We start from the raw sequence: 16980 nt of genomic DNA on the forward strand, positions 1-16980 counted from the left end.
AGATATAAATTGGCAATAAATGCTTGCCCTTCCAGTGATGTTCATATTTTGTGAATTAATAATATTAGAAAAAATAGATTGGTTGCATGTATTGGACACTGGTTTCAAGAGGATTGCAGTCTTAATTTTTACAATCCTGCAGATTCTTATTTCATCGTTAAGACTAATTGGAATAGCTGTCCCGCAAATTAATCAAACAACATCCTGATATTGTATACAGAGCTAAATCCATCGCCCAAATTGACAGAATATTATAGTATTGAATATTATATTATGAAAGTTATATTCTGCAGGCAACAAACCACAGTCAAATAAACTTTCTGCTCACCTAACACTGTTCATTTCTTAATGCTCGTGACTAAACATCATGGACAGGAAACTTTGAGTGACAGAGAAAATAAATTCTGGATGAGAGGCTTGTCAAGATTCTCTTGGTTGTACCACAACTGGCCAGTCTGGAACAGTTATTGGAGAACAGTGGTTGCGAACACTATAAAGTAATCTACGTGATCATTTGTTCTTTTAAGTATACATGTTTACAATAATTCTGATAACTGGTCATTGCACACTGCACAGGTAAAGAAAGTGTATTTTTATGTGATATTACACTCATTGTGTAATATGCATTACTGTTTTGTCACATTGACACAGATCAGGAGCATGCTAAAACTGGGCACCATTTTTAAATGCAAGTGAGCAGCAGCAACACAAATATAAATTATATCTGTTATTTCATCACTCATTCCTCAACTTGATCGTCAAGTCAGGTCACGAGCTTGATTGTATAGAGTGTAGAAATGCTTGCTGGGTTTAAAAGCATGTGTAGTTTAAATGAAGTGAGGGATGTGAAGATAGTAAACAGGGATATCTATATGCTTAAAATGCCAGAAGTATTACCAGTTCAAAGGTTCCTGAATCAAAGGATCAAAAGATTCTGGATCTCTGCAATATAAATACATTCATTCGATAATGATGGTAGTATCTGAACAGGAGAAGAATGTTCCATGAACACCCACAACCACAGTGGAACTCTGTATGATTGTGTACCAGATTACATTGACGTGTTTGGTAATTTCTTCACTTAACTCCTGTTACTTTTGGTCAGTCGTACCCATCAGGTGCAAATAGTGCAAATTTTCCAAAATAATCATGAAGATAATCAGATTATGGAAATAATCTGATTAAATCTCTTATTCACTTCCCACCATCATAGGCAACAATAGTTAGCCAATTTGTTTCTCACCAGGTTAGAGTAAACAAGTTATTGATCCTGACAACAATATAGCTTGTCAATTTTCCAAGCTACAAACAAGATAAAATGATTGTAGTTATTGAAGGACAGTCAGAGATTGCACAAACCCAGGATATCACTGCAGGAGTTGCTCAGGGAAGTGTCTTTCATCCAAACATCTTCATCCTAATAATTGTTAACCAAGGGCAGCATCTGCATGATATTTAGCAAACAAGTAAGGCAAATAATCATTAATAATCATATTAAAAAATAAAACTCTCTCTCACCTTGGTTGAACTTGAATGATAGATGATCATATTATGGACATCGACATCTTAGAGTGTTATGGTTGACCTGAAACAAATTTTTAAAACATGTATTTATTTATGGGATGTGGACATTGATGACAGTGCTACCCATGAACTGATGATGTAGTTACAGTACATTCAGAAAGTATTCAGACTACTTCATTTTTTTCACATTTTGTTTATCATTTTTTTAATCAACAATCTACACACAATACCCCGTAATTAAAAAAGCGAAAACAGATGTCTCGAAATTTTTACATAATAATGAAAAAAAATGGAAATATCATAGCCTGTAGGAGTCCGTAGATGTTTCGTAGCGGCTCGTAATGCCAGCCGTGGGAACTCGGGGCATCAGGTAAGTCTGGATGTTTTTTCAACATGTTGAAAAATGTCCACGTGTAAAAAAAATAGCCCCGAGTACCTACGAATGGCTATTACCGTAATTCTCCGAGTTCGAATCAAGGGGAAAACTCGGGAGAGTTCGTGAATAACTCGGGAAAGTGGGACAGGGCCTTTACCGTTGACTCCCTTCACTGGATAAGAATAAAGTCCCTTAAATAAACTTATACATAATGTGTAGAAATGGAACATGTGGAGTGCACAAGCTCTAGCATCAGTGGGGCCTATTGTGCAGATGGAAACTGAGTGGATTGTCACTCCATTCTCTGGAACCGTGTCAGCTACAAATTATGGATAGGATCTGGCATTCAGCACAAACTGTAGGTGGTAGAATATAATGCCATTCTAAGAGGACCTGGAAAAATGTTTTCATTTCATGTCACGAGCATGTGGACCACATGAAGAAGGAAATGAACTATTCAGGGATCAATTATCTTTCTGTTATAAAGCTGTGAGGTCTTTCTACAGGTCTTACAGTTAATGTGTAATCCTCAGGACTAAGTGTAAAAATTGTGAAATTTGCAGGTTAGTCTTCCAGGCACACACCAATATAAGAACATAGGAACATAAGAAAATTGGGACCCGTGGGCTCGTCTCTTCTCTGCAAGTTTAACATAGTCCTCAATTCCTTGACTTTTCAAAAAATGAATCAACTTTTTAAACACCTTGATGATTTAGCTTCCACAACCCTCTGCGATATATCTTCTACTAGCCTGAAGAAGGGTTTCGGCCCGAAAAGTTGCCTATTTCCTTCGCTCCATAGATGCTGCTGCACCCGCTGAGTTTCTCCAGCACTTTTGTCTACCTCTGCGATATATTGCAGGACAGGTAAATTATCTTCCAAAGGACGTCATTAGAACATTACATAATAGGAAACATGGCAAAATTGGATTACAATTAATGTCCCAGTATTCAGTTGCCAGATGTAAGTTTATACACAGTAATTTTTTATTTGCTTCTTCCATATTAGATGATGAAATTTGCCTGGGATAACTATAGACGATATGCGTGGGGAACTAATGAACTCAAACCATTGTCAAAGAATGGACATACAAGTGGCTTGTTTGGTGAGTAACTACATGAAACAATTATTCCTTATTAAATAATTTATTTAGGATAGAGGTATTTTATAAGCCATTTGGCATGTTTCAAGGTTTCAAGGTCAGTTTATTGTCACATGTACCTATTAAGATACAGTGAAATTCAAATTACCATACAACCATACTAAAAAAAAACAACAAGACGCACAACTATATAAAGGTTAATATAAACATCCACCACAGCAGATTCCCCATGTTCCACACTGATGGAAGGCAATAAAGTCCAATCTCCTTCCTCTTTATTCTCCCGTGGTCGGGGCAGTCAAACCATCCGCAGTAAGGGGGACTGAAGCCCCCACAGCCGGCAATCGAAGCCCCTGTGTCGGGGCGATCGAAACTCCCGCGTTGGGGCGGTCGAACCTCCTGCAGCTTGGACGGTCTGTAACCAGAGACCACGGGCTCCACGATGTTAAAGCCTGCCGGCACCCACGGTTGGAGCCCCAAGGATGATCCCCGACAGGGATCGCGAGCTCCCTGATGTTAAAGTCCCGTGATGGACCTCACGGTCGATCTCCAGCAAAGGCCGCCAACTCCTTGATGTTAGGCCGCAGTGCGGCCGGCGATACGATACAGAATTGCATCTCCGTCGAGGTAAGAGATTAGAAAATGTTTCCTCCAACTCCCCCCCACCCCACACATAAAACAAGCTAAAGAACACTAAAAAATAAACTTTTAACATATACAAAACAGACACAAAAAAGGAAAGGACAGACAGACTGTTGGCGAGGCAGCCATTGCTGGCGCCACCTGGTGACTCATGTCTTTGAGCATGTCTTTGCTAACAAGAAAATACAGTCACTCATGAAAAGTCTAACTATGTAACTGTAATTATGGGTCAAATAATGTTCACAATTGACCATATATAGTATCTGGATTTCTCAGATTAATTAGAAGAGCAGTTAGTGATCCACTGTTATGAATCAGTTGGAGGTTGATGCAACATTTGGAGAGGAATATTGGAAACAATTATGGAATAATATATCTACTGAGGGGATTGGGGGAGGGATTGATGAGAAGTTGGTGAGATAGGTCATGGAGCCAGTAGGTGAAGGGCTTCGGGAGTAAGATAAACATATTCATGGGTGGGGAGACATTGAAGGGAAAAGAAAAGAAGAATATATACCCTTTTCAAGGCCGCTACATCTTTCCTATACCAACTGAAGCATTGGTTAGCTGGACAACGCACGCAATATTTCAGAATTAGCGATTATTTTTTGCCTTGGTGCTGACTGGGTGGACAATATTACCCTTTCATTGACTTCAAAGAGATGAATCATTTTACTGTAAACAGGGCTGTTTTAGTTCCTCCAATATTCTCTTTGTAAATTTATCTTGCATTCAAGTAGTTGTTGCTGAAATAATTGGCATAAAATTACATTTTCCAAAATCACATGGGAACTGTATCCGGCTGACATATGAAAAATATCTAACATCTGTAAACCTGGTGTTTTATTGGAGATATATTTCAGAGACATCTTTCTACATGTACTAAAAATACATTTCTACAAATTGAACCCATTTATGGACATTTTTATGTGTAATTTGCGCATTAAATTTGTGCATGGTAAATCACATCTGCAACAATTTCCAGGCCAAGTAATGTCCACAGTGAAATAGCCCTGGGCACTTTGAAGCATAATTCACTTAGTATGCCAGAGAAGTGCCCAGATGTTCTAGGTACTAAATCATAATATGATTTAGTACCTAGCTGCCATTTCAAACTTTACAGAGCAAAATGGCAGCCCAACACAGCAGAATGTCATGTCCCCCTCATCCTGACTATTTTTCCTTGCCTCCATGACAACATGAATGGTGTTCATAAAGAGATGACTTACTGCCCAACAGCCAGTAAGATAGCAATGCAGTAACTGCCAATGGAAAGCTTATAGATACCATTTTTGCAAATGATTCTGCATGAAAGCCCCTTTAATGCGTTTTCTTAAGTAGATTTTTCACCTATTTTTGTGTCGCCCACTTGTACACAACTGATATGTGCAACATTGATTTAACGCGTGGAAAGGGTAACTTCCAATTCCTACAGACAGCTCCTTAATTGTTGAAGAGACTTCTAAACCTTTTGACACGTCTAAATATTAATTGCTTCAGCTGTCTGTCACTTCACACAGGCCTGTTTAAATGAAAATATTTGATGCTGTACCATTAATTATTTGTCCAGATGAATTTTCCTAATTTTTTTAGTTTCTCAAAGGAAATGTCTGCTTAGATATAAGGGATTTATGTTATCTCCATGCTTTTAGCAAATTAATATACATTTCTTTTTTCTGGAAGATTTATTATCTTTGTAGTTTACAGGCATTATTTTTTACCTACAGTCACCTATGGGGATTGCTAGAAGCAAAATTTGGTTGCCCTTACTGAACAGTTTGCCCTAGTGTGCCTAAACTAATTAATAAATGATAAATCTTACTTTTGGGGTTCCTTACAGAAGATTGACATGATTCTTCACTAAGGTGGTGAACGAGTGAGTTGATTCTGAGAATCCTGATCTAAATAAAGAAAGCCATGAAGGTAGGGGGAGCAAGTTGGCTATGAAAGATTGATGAACATTACCTAGAGAGTTAACAGTCAACTGTCAACTGTCAATGACAAGCATTTAAAGATTGTATGGATAAAGTATTTGTTTGTTCCTGCCTGGCACAAATGTAAACATAAAGGGTGGATAAAACATGTATTTCAAAAGAAATTAGGTATAGTATTAGATCCAAAGAAGAGAAAGACAAAATGCTGCCATCTCTAGTGAGTATAGGAGCAGGGTTGTCTCGCTGCAATTTCACAGGCCTCAGTGAGACTGCACTTAAGTTTGGTATTGTGCGCAGGTTTGCTCTCCGTATCTAGGGAAGGATGTTTTTCCTATGGAGGGTGTTCAATAAAGGATCGCCAGATTGATTTGTAGGACTGTCCTATAAAAAGAGATTGTCAATTAGGCTTATATTGACTAGAGTTTGGAAAAATGAGAGTGAATTTCATAAAAGGCCACAAAAAAGGACAGACAGATTAGATGTTGGAAGGATGATCCCAATGAATTGAAAGTCCAAGAACAGGGATCGCAGTTTAAGGGTATGGTGTAAGGCATTTAAGACTAAGATGAAACATTTCTTATCCCAGAGAGTAGTGAACTTGTGGAATTATCTACCACAGAAAGTAATGGAAGTTAAATTATTAAGTATATTCGAAACGTAATTTGCTTTTGTTTTTACGTTAGAGGGATCAAATGATATTGGGAGAAAGCTGGGACTAAGTACTGCATTAAGATGATCAGCCATGATCATATTGAATGACAGAGCAGGTTCAAATCATTGAATGGTACAGTTGCTCATATTTTATATATTTCTATGTATTTGCTTCTTCCCGATACAGACATATTCTCTAATCATGGGTTCTCGGGTGGATCTTCAACTACAAGGATCTGTTCTCTCGCTCCTCAAGCATTATCCCTCACTGCTGGGTTTTTCAATATGGCCAATCTACTGAACTATATCAGAGCCAACAGTAGACCATTTGAAGTTAACTTCCCATCAATTCATTCCCAAAGATCGCTAGTTGGGAGAATTCAGAGACTATCCTTTCCCATCATACATTAACGACTCCATAGTTGTGGAATAATAGCACACATCCTTATATATGCACTGTGGTTCCGTTTTGGACCCCAAAGTAATTGGGAAGATTGGCCGATATGGGCAATTATTAAGATCACAAACCTCTGGAATCAGTCTGCGCAGTCATCTCTTCACAATTTATCTCTGTGTTATAGCAAAGCATAGATGGTATAATCAGAAGTACCTCATCAATCTGAAACCTCTACCATCAAGGACATTCTGCCATCTGCAGCTTCTTCCCCAAGGTACACTCCGGGATTGGAAACTTTCCATTACTGAAGCTCTCATCTGATTTGCATTGTAGAAGTGCTTCACTAGAAGGACCGTAGAGGTTCCAAAAGGTGGGTCATCACCACTTTCCCAAAGGCAATTAGTGAGCAGCAATAAATACTGAACTTGCTCGTGTTGCCCACATCCTAATAAATGAATGCATTTTAAAAATGCATCTAACATCTAAACTTAACAGATTTACCATTTTTAATATTCTCATTAAAAAGTTACAATGTCTCTTTACAGCTGTTTGCGCCAATCAGTCTATGGGAACTCTCGTTCTTCAAGTAAGGGAATGCCCAGGTTGCAAGCTGGTTTCTTGGTTATAAATGCTGCTCTACTATGACTATCAGCCTAAAGCCCCTGTCCCACTGTACGAGTTTTCCCCTGATTCGAACTTGGAGAATGTCCGTAGCGGGTCCGTAGGAGTTCGTGGATGTATTGTAGCAGCTCGTACGAGTAAAAAGTAACAATGTTTTTCATCACGAGTATTTTTTTACTCGTGGACATTTTTCACAGTGTTGAAAAAACGTCACGAGTTTACCGGATTTCGCGAGTACTTACCGTTACTTGTACGAGCCGCTACGGGACATTCACAAACTCCTACGGACCCGCTACGGACATTCTCCGAGTTTGAAACGAGAAAACTCGGGAGAACTCTTGATTTACCTCGTACAGTGGGACAGGCCCTTTAGTATCTGCAGCTTGTCTTGTCTAACTATTTCAGTGTTCAAGTTCACATCCATTGATCTGTGACAACCAGCTACATAGATTTTGCCAGATGATTCATCCCAGTTTGCAGACATCACTGTGTCGTGTGTGTCTGTTTGTACTATGCTTCCAGACGTTTCCTTAGGTCATGTGATAAGGATTGAAACCATTGAAAAGATGTATGCTTGGCTCACGATTTCCATGTCCAGGGGCCGGTAGTCAGCTGCATTCATTGGTTCACGAGCTGATGTTTACCTTTTCAGGTCTTCTTCCAAAGATTAATGCATGATCTTTGGTTGGTGTTTATTTGATCACTTTTCTTGTTCAGAGAAAGCATTCAAAGTCTTTGTCATCTGGAATCATTTTTTGCCACTTCAAGCTAGGTAAGATAGGGTAGGGTGTAGGCCTTCTTTGGTTTTCTCGTTACCACACTTAGCTTCAGTTCTTTCTGCCCTCATCATCATTCAACTCATTTCGACATGGAGTTTGTGTTTTCATGTGGCTTTCAATAAAGGTATCATAATTTCTTCCATGATTAGCCTGGGCCTATAATGGCATAGTGCTTCTTCTCTCTTAAAAAAGCAACACATAAACTGGCCCGGATACTCGTGAACAATTTGACACCTATTCTAGAAATTATTGTTCAAAACAAGGTAGTTGCTTTTTACCTACAGGAACAACAATGATTCATAAAGTCCTACAGCATGGGAACAGGTTATTTGGCCTGACCACACCCACCAGTGTATACCCATCTCATCTTTCAATACTTGGCTCCTGGCTTTCAATACATAGATGATTCAAGTACATAGTTAGACGCCTCTTAAATGCTACTAGCAACTCTGTTTCCAACACTCAATCTGGTAGTGCAATCCAGTACTTGACACTCTGAGTTAAAGAGGGTCCCCTTCTGATCCCTTCTAAATTTCTGACCATACCCTAAATCTATGTTCTGTAGTTTTATTTGCCTCTGACACGAGAAAAGATTCCTGCAGTCTATCCTATTTATACCACAAATTATGTTTCAACAAGTACATTCTTGCACTTAGTTATTTGCTGTTTGGCTTCTCCCCAAACAATCCATTGCTTAGAATCAGACTTCAATATATTGCGTGCATTAATCATTGTTACATTGTTATGCAATTTAAGTTAAACTGCTCTGGAAGATTCAGTGCACTCAAGAATATCCTTTTCTTTGTTATCCTGAGGAATAAACATGAATATAATGTTGAACTTGTAAAAGTTCTTAGAATGGTGATATATCTGACAATAAAGTACTCCCTCAGTTTGCAGTGAAGAGTGAGCCTATGTTATGTACCCGAAGTGAGACTTCAATCCATGGCTTAATTTAGATATCAGAGTAATTGTAATTGTAATTTATTTATTTAGGGGACAGTGCATATTAATAAACATTTACATGTAATACGCAAGATTGTAGCCAGTAGCTAATTTCCATCTTTAGTCCCTCTGGTAAACAAGGTAAACACATCACAACACAATCATTCAATAAGAAAAAAGACAAAACAAAAGACAAAAACAAAACAAAACAAACAATAAAGTAAAAAAGTAGCAATAAAAGAGTACCATAGGATAATTTTAAGTTAGATTATGATTGCAATTTTGATTTTGCAGTAACCATGTTTTTAGATGTTTGGTAAATGAGGTAAGGGTTGGCAGATCCCGTATGACGCATGGTATCGCGTTCCAGGTCTGCGACGCTCGATATGAAAATACTGACTGCCTAAAGACACTTTTCCTAAACGGGACTATACAATCACCCCTGGAGGCTGCTCTTGTCGACCTATTTGTGTTTTTCTTTATGAAGTCCTTTAACGGAGGTGGGGCTAGTCCACGGAAGATTTTGTAAACCAAAATCGAGTCCGAATATTTTATTACGTTTTCCCAGCTCAGCAGATCAAATTTCTTCAAGATGCTACAGTGATGGTACATTCCGTTCTGTCGGTTGACAGCATTGCAGCCTGCTGGGCTAAATTTACTGCTCGCATGGTGCAATATTTGATACTTTTGGTGAATGGATTTAATTTTGATTAAGCAAAAGGAAACCATTGTTTCCAGTTTCTTTTATGTTCATAAGTTATAGGAGCAGAATAAGGCCATTCGGCCCATTAAGTATACTCCGCCATTCAATCATGGCTGATCTACTTTTCCCTCTCAATCCTATTCTCCTGCCTTCTCCCCATAAGCTCTGACACCCGTACTAATCAAGAATCCATCAATCTCCGCCTTAGAATTATCCATTGACTTGGCCTCTACAGGCTTTTGTGGCAATTAATTCCACAGATTCACTACCCGCTGACTTAAGAAATGTCTCCTCATCTCCCTTCTAAAGGTACGTCCTTTTATTCTGAGGCTATGGCCACTGGTCCTAGATTCTCACACTAGTGTAAACATCCTCTCCACTGACTCTATCCAGGCCTTTTTTTAGATAATACAGGTATATTGAATTGTCAAAAGCATTGAGATATGTGCTATTGCGCTCTGTATTCTTCCTTATTTATTAGATGTCACTTTAATATGAGAAGAATTTTCTGAATGCCTCAATAATAGTGAAATTGAAGATTGGAGTTTTGTAAGCAGGATGTTATGGAGAAAGTGAAGAAAACATTTATTAAAATGGATTTAATAGAAATAGCAATGAAGGGCATCAATTATGTGGAAGGTATTCTTTTTAAGTGCATAGAAGATTTAGGGAGATTTACTAAAGCAGCTCAGAATCATGAAAGGCCTCGATAAAAGAGATGCTGCTTTCAGTAATTGTAGGATCGGAGGACATGGATTTGTGGTAATTAGCGATAGAACTTGGAATTTTATTTACACGATGAGTTAAATAAAATTTACTACTGAGTACAGAAGAAGCTAATTCAAAAGTGAATTTTAAAAGTTAATTGGATGAATCCTCAAGAGGTAAGACAATAAAGGCACTATGTGGAAGAAGCTGGGAAGCAGAAGCGTTTTATAAGAGTAATCATGATTCTGTGGGCTGAATAATCACCTGTGCTCGGATTCTATGAATCTAAATGTAAAAAAGACGTTGTATTACGAAGTAACAAATGCCTGGAAATTCAGTTACAAAACTTCTTTTTGCATAATGAAACCAAAAAAATTCTCAATGTTAATTTTTATATTGAAAAGTAAAATATTGAAAACCACGTATAGGTTGCCTCATGCCACTCCTGACATTCATATAGCAGTCCCCAAATATAACTCACCCTTATTCCCCAATACAATGTCTGCATTAGGGTGAAGGAGATAACATCAAATCCTCTTTGGGTTATTTTTGGGATATTGTAGGGTATCTGAACTTAATTTGAACTTGAACTTACTTCAAAAGGAATATAGTCTTCCCAGCACAGTGTGATCCTGGGATAAACTGATAGGTCCTTAATCTGTATCCTTCAGTTTAGGCACTCTCTCCTCCTACACCATTGCTATCCCCACATGGCATTCTGTTTTGGGTGCAGAAGAATTTCTAGGCATTGTTATGTTCTAAGTTCACCTAGATTTAAGAGATTTTTATAGCATGAAAATATATAGAAGCAACTAATTTAAAAATGCTAACATGTACTTGAACCGTTAACTAACTAAATACCTGAATCCTCCATAATGTGTGTTGCAAAATTTTCTGTTGCATGAACGTTGTTACTTGCAGATAAGTGCCATATTATAAACTGCTGAAAAAGTATTACTAGTGCTTCCTGGAGAAAGGGAATTTTAACAGTTTGATATGTGATAAATATTGCTGAAGAAATCTTTGGCTCGAAAAAACTAATTTTATTTGTGGAATCTCAATCCTAGGAGAAAATTAGTGTATGACATTGAAAAAAGGTTAAACTTCTTTCACTTTTACCATCTGTTTCTTATTTCTCTACCTTAATCCCATCTGTATTTCCCAATCTTTATTTTCTTTATATACCATCATTTAAATCTAATTTATATTTCTTTCTTCTTCCTGGTTTGGAATCTACATGTCTCAGTGAGGATTTTTCATTTCGATTGGTTGAAGAGCCTCGCTGTCGCTTTCCATGCTCACACACGCCACAGATTCTCTGAAAAAGACGCCGGATCAGAGGAAATGCCCATTAACGAGCAAGCGGAAAATCTGTGAGCAGCTGTCAGTGAGGTGAATGGGGACACTGTTCCTTCACTGGTGTGAGAAAAATCCTGGTCAACAGGGACATGAGGATTGATTAACTCAGTGGGACATTGATTGTCCTATTTGTTTTCTCTGTGTATGCTGGAGTTAAATCTCTCCATGCATATCTGTTCTAACTATATTGTGGGGATTATCACACAGATAGTCTTATTCAATAGTTTTAGGGTGTGTCTAGACCACAACATGATGGAATTTTAGTGGCATTTCTCCTTTGAACTCTAATCAGTGAGTTAAATCAGCACAGTTGAGGATTGAATTTGGTCTGCTCCAAAACTTTATGAAAGGAAAATCAAGCATATATATATATTTAACAGTTTTTCGGCTTCAGGACATCAGGGCCAAATATAGATCTATCGTAATGTATGAAGCAATGACATTCAGTTTAAAACATTGTCAGAGCTCAGATAATAAGAAGATAAATTAATAGGTAATGTGGTTTATGTGATGATGGTTGAGGATTAAATTATATCCTGAAAACCATGAAGGCTCACAGCTTCTTGAAATAGTCCAGAGGGACCTTTTACATCGAGTATAGAAGGGGCTTCAGATTATTATCCTTGGGCGGCATTCCTAATCATACAGACCACCCTCAGTACCCTCTTTAGTCATACATCACTGAAATGTCAATTTACATTTCATGCTCAAATATCTGGTGCTGAACCTAAAACCATAATTGATGGCTCAATATGCTAACATCAAGTTGAAGCTGATGCATAAAGTGTAGACCAATTATATTGTCTTGATAAATATAGCAATTAATTGTGATCATTAATTACATCCAACCTATTGCACTTTCCATTTTAGAATTGATAAATATATTTTATTTTTCTTGCTCATTTTGGTTTGTCATTTATGTATATCTGCCATTTCTGAAATTAGTCCAAGGTCTTAAGAGCTACCCTGAGTTCTTATAATCAACTACCTGCGTAAGTTGCCAACAATAAAAAATTATATTACATATAGCATAATACAATCTAAGATTCCAGCATAGGAGGAAACCCATGTTGTCTATTATATCTGTGGCTCTTTCTAGGATGAACAAACAGCTATTTCCTCTACTCAGCTTTCTCTTCTTCATCTTGTAATATCTGTACTTAACATTTTAGATCATTTGCCTTTTAAAAAATGCAACTCTCTTTCCTTTACTTTCTTTGGCAGAGATTCAGTGCTCTTAGCAGTTCTCATTACATTACTGCTAATGTTTTTCTCTTTAATTGTGAATTAATTATTTCACAACATTGACTTCTCTGTCAGATGAAGTAATACAGTGCCCTCCATGACGTTTGGGACACAGACCCATCATTTATTTATTTGCCTCTGTACCCCACAATTTGAGATTTGTAATAGAAAAAAAACACATGTGGTTAAAGTGCACATTGTCAGATTTATACATTTTGGTTTCACCATGTAGAAATTACAGCAGTGTTTATACATAGTCCCCCCAATTCAGGGCATCATAATGTTTGGGACACAGCTATGTTATGTAAATTGAAGTATTAATGTTTAGTATTTTGTTGTATATCCTTTGCATGCAATAACTGCTTGAAACCTGCGATTCATGGACGTCACCAGTTGCTGGGTGTCTTCTCTGGTGATGCTCTGCCAGGCCTGTATTGCATCTTTAGCTTATGCTTGTTTTGGGGGGGGCTAGTTTCCTTCAGTTTTCTCTTCAGCATTTAAAAGGCATGCTCAATTGGTTTCAGATAGGTGATTAACTTGGCCACTTTAGAATTGACCATTTTTTAGCTTTGAAAAACTCCTTTGTTGCTTTAGCAGTATGTTTGGGATCATTGTCTTGTTGTAGAATGATCTGCCGGCCAATGAGTTTTGAGGCATTTGTTTGAACTTGAGCAGATAGGATGTGTCTATACACTTCAGATTTCATTATGCTACACCCATCAGCAATTGTATCATCAATGAAGATAATTGAGCCAGTACCTTCAGCAGCCATACATGCCCAGGCCATAACACCCCCACCACTGTGTTTCACAGACGAGGTGGTACGCTTTGGATCTTGGGCAGTTCCTTCTCTCCTCCATACTTTGCTCTTGCCATCACTTTGATATAAATTAATCTTCATCTTATCTGTCCACAAGACCTTTATCCAGAACTGTGGTTGCTATTTTAAGTACTTCTTGGCAAACTAACCTGGCCATCCTACTTTTTGCGGCTAACCAGTGGTTTGCCTCTGTATTTCTGTTCATGAAGTCTTCTGCGGACAGTGGTCATTGACCAACCTACACCTGACTCTTGAAGCGTGTTTCTGATCTGTCGGACAGGTGTTTGGGGATTTTTCTTTATTATAGAGAGAATTGTTCTGTCAACAGCTATGGAGGTCTTCATTGGCCTGCCAATCGCTTTGCGATTAGTAAGCTCGCCAGTGCTCTCTTTCATCTTAATGATATTCAAAACAGTTGATTTTGGTAAGCCTAAGGTTTGGCTGATGTCTCTAACAGCTGCATCCTTGTATAAACACAGCTGTAATTTCTACGTGGTGAAATAAAAATGTATAAACATGGCCCATATTAAAATCTGACATGTGCACTTTAACCACGTGATATTTTTCTATTACAATTCTCAAATTGTGTAGTACAGAGGCAAATAAATAAATGATGGGTCTTTGTCCCAAACATTATAGAGGGCACTGTATGTCCTTATCCTACTAACCACAGCACTTCATGATTTTCAAAACTCCCATTAAATGTCTTCAACTTCTCTGTAATTATCCATCACTGGCATAATCCTCATTACTATACATCATATGTGGCTTGAATGTTATTTATTTTATGGGGCATTCAATATTGAGTATGATGTATAGCTATGCTATAACTATTGGCTGTATAAAATTATTAATACCGACTTTGTATCCTGCTGTACTCGGAAAAATCCAAGTTATTATTGTTTTATTTTTAAAGCTTTATTTTCCTGCACGTACATCTTCAAGAATTGTGTTGAGTAAGAAGAAAAGCACATTATTGGTTGCAACCACTTGAAAGAGTAAATCCAAAATGCATTTGTCAAACTTAACGTAATCAAGAGTCTTTGTTGTATCAGATAATTTAAATTAGACCACCCAAGTATAGACACATCATCAAAATGTCTTATTAAGTAGGATTGGGAGAAATCCATTGCTGCTGCTACTGCTAAAACTGACTGATGTGAAGATATAGTAATCAAAATAACATCCAACAGATACTAGACCTATTTTTTAAGGCAGCAGTGATAATGAAGCGAAGGAAACAATAATAATAATTAATTAAAAGGCAAATAAATTGAAAGATATTTTATTTGAATTAAGAAATTACCTCCGTAATTAAATACCTTTCATAGTTCAGGAAATTTATTGATGACTGTAACTACAAATAAGAATTGATCAATATTTTACTCAGGAACATATCCATCAGTTCAAATTTATAATATGTCTGCAACGCAATACTTTCATTCAACTTTAATTGATTGCGCAGGTTAAACAGTTTTCTAACAATGAAATAATTTTCTGTAGTTTCACAACCTTTATTAGCATAGTGTACTCTTTCTTATACCATTCCATACTTATAAGGGAAAAAGAGAACCGGAAGAGTAATTTTTCATAGAGAGGGCATGCTTCCTTCAAGATTGTTTTGGAAGAAATCTGAAGAGGTTATTGCTATCTGATGCTCAAAAGATAAAATGGTTTATTTCAAATTGAAGTAATCAATCCCTTTTGCAGAAATGTCAGTTCAAATATTGAAAATTACAGATGATTAAAGAGTCTATAATTTTACTTTGACATTGAAGTAATATTCTATTCAGCCATTTTTTCTTAACTTGTTTATAGAACAGAATATTGTTCTCTTCTCTATATAAGGGGCTAATTTTATTATTTCTTTCTTTTTAAGATTATTTGCTCTGAATGCCTTTAGATTTTTAACATCCCTTATCTTTTTTGCTACTAGCCGTTCGTTAAAAAGCATACTTTGCTTGTTCCCATCTTTCTGTTGAATGTCGAAGTATAGTTTTCTGCAGCAAGTCAGTTTATTGTTTTGATGAATTGTTTTTTGTTTCTATTTTTATATTTGCCTTGATAATAATGTGAAGCTAGTAAAGCAATGAGGAATTTTGCTGTAAAATACTCAAAAGATAGGAGATGACTAAGTTTGCACCAGTTTGGAGTTTGCAACTAATAAAACTCCATTATTATTATTGTCACTGCAGGAGGTCTTCTGGGAGCCACAATTGTAGATTCTTTGGATACGCTCTTCATTATGGGCCTTCAAGAGGAATTTAGAGAAGCCAGACAATGGGTGGAAAACAACCTGGATTTTAATGTGGTGAGTTTACTATCTTGAACCAGATTACATAGGAAGTTGCTGGAAGCTTTAGTCTATATTTTATTGTGATATGCAATTGGTGCCAAATGAATGAGTCTATTGCCAGGAAAATGAGCCTAGTATTACTTGCATGTAAATTTCAAGAAGGCATAATACAATTAAAATACCTGTCTTGAAAAAAATAAAATTGGGGGTAGTCAATCTGGGAATTGCCATGTTTGGAAGCTTTTAAAGAAAAGTAGCAAAAAAAAGAAAGTAACAAATTGTATTATAGATAAAATGTATTATAAATGCACCCAAGTAGAAGAGTGATGAATATTATTTCTGACTTGAGCATAGTTTATTGGAGAGGCTTTGAGTGATCAGGATTTGAATTTGGTGAGACATAGTGAATTAATTCCAATGTTATGTAATGATCTGAGAGAAGGGCCCCATTTGCTTTGAAGAAATGAATATATGTGTAAAATTTGAAATGGTTAGGCACATAATACAGTATTTTCCCCAAAACCTTCTGTAATGATGTCTTGAGACAGGTTAGAGTTATCTTGAGCTAAATTTGTGAATGCAGCGAATCTGAGTAATTTTCCATCATGTCATTTAGATTGCAGTTTTGTAATTGTATTTTGAGCAACAGCAGTAGCGGCAACTGTTCCATCTGATATGTAAAAATACAGTACTTCAGCCCGAAAATGTGATCATCTGTCATTTCTTGTGCACCTACAGTGCCCCCCATAAAATGTTTGGGCAAAGACCCATCATTTATTTATTTGCCTCTGTACTCCACAATTTGAGATTTGTAATAGAAAAAATCACATGTGGTTAAAGTGCACATTGTCAGATTTTAATAAAGGCCATTTTTATAC

General features: G+C 37.0%; 1 protein-coding gene across 1 annotated transcript in view; it reads left to right on the forward strand.

Moving 5' to 3' along the window:
- The window catches only part of LOC116988426 (mannosyl-oligosaccharide 1,2-alpha-mannosidase IA-like), a 78138-nt gene that overhangs the window by 13168 nt on the left and 47990 nt on the right, over positions 1–16980 (forward strand). The window contains exons 2-3 of the mRNA XM_033045109.1: positions 2909–3005; positions 16002–16117. Coding sequence (XP_032901000.1) covers positions 2909–3005; positions 16002–16117 — 213 coding nt within the window. The remainder of the gene's footprint in view (positions 1–2908; positions 3006–16001; positions 16118–16980) is intronic.

Source organism: Amblyraja radiata, chromosome 27 (assembly GCF_010909765.2).
Source record: "Amblyraja radiata isolate CabotCenter1 chromosome 27, sAmbRad1.1.pri, whole genome shotgun sequence".
In the NCBI taxonomy this organism is placed as follows: domain Eukaryota; kingdom Metazoa; phylum Chordata; class Chondrichthyes; order Rajiformes; family Rajidae; genus Amblyraja; species Amblyraja radiata.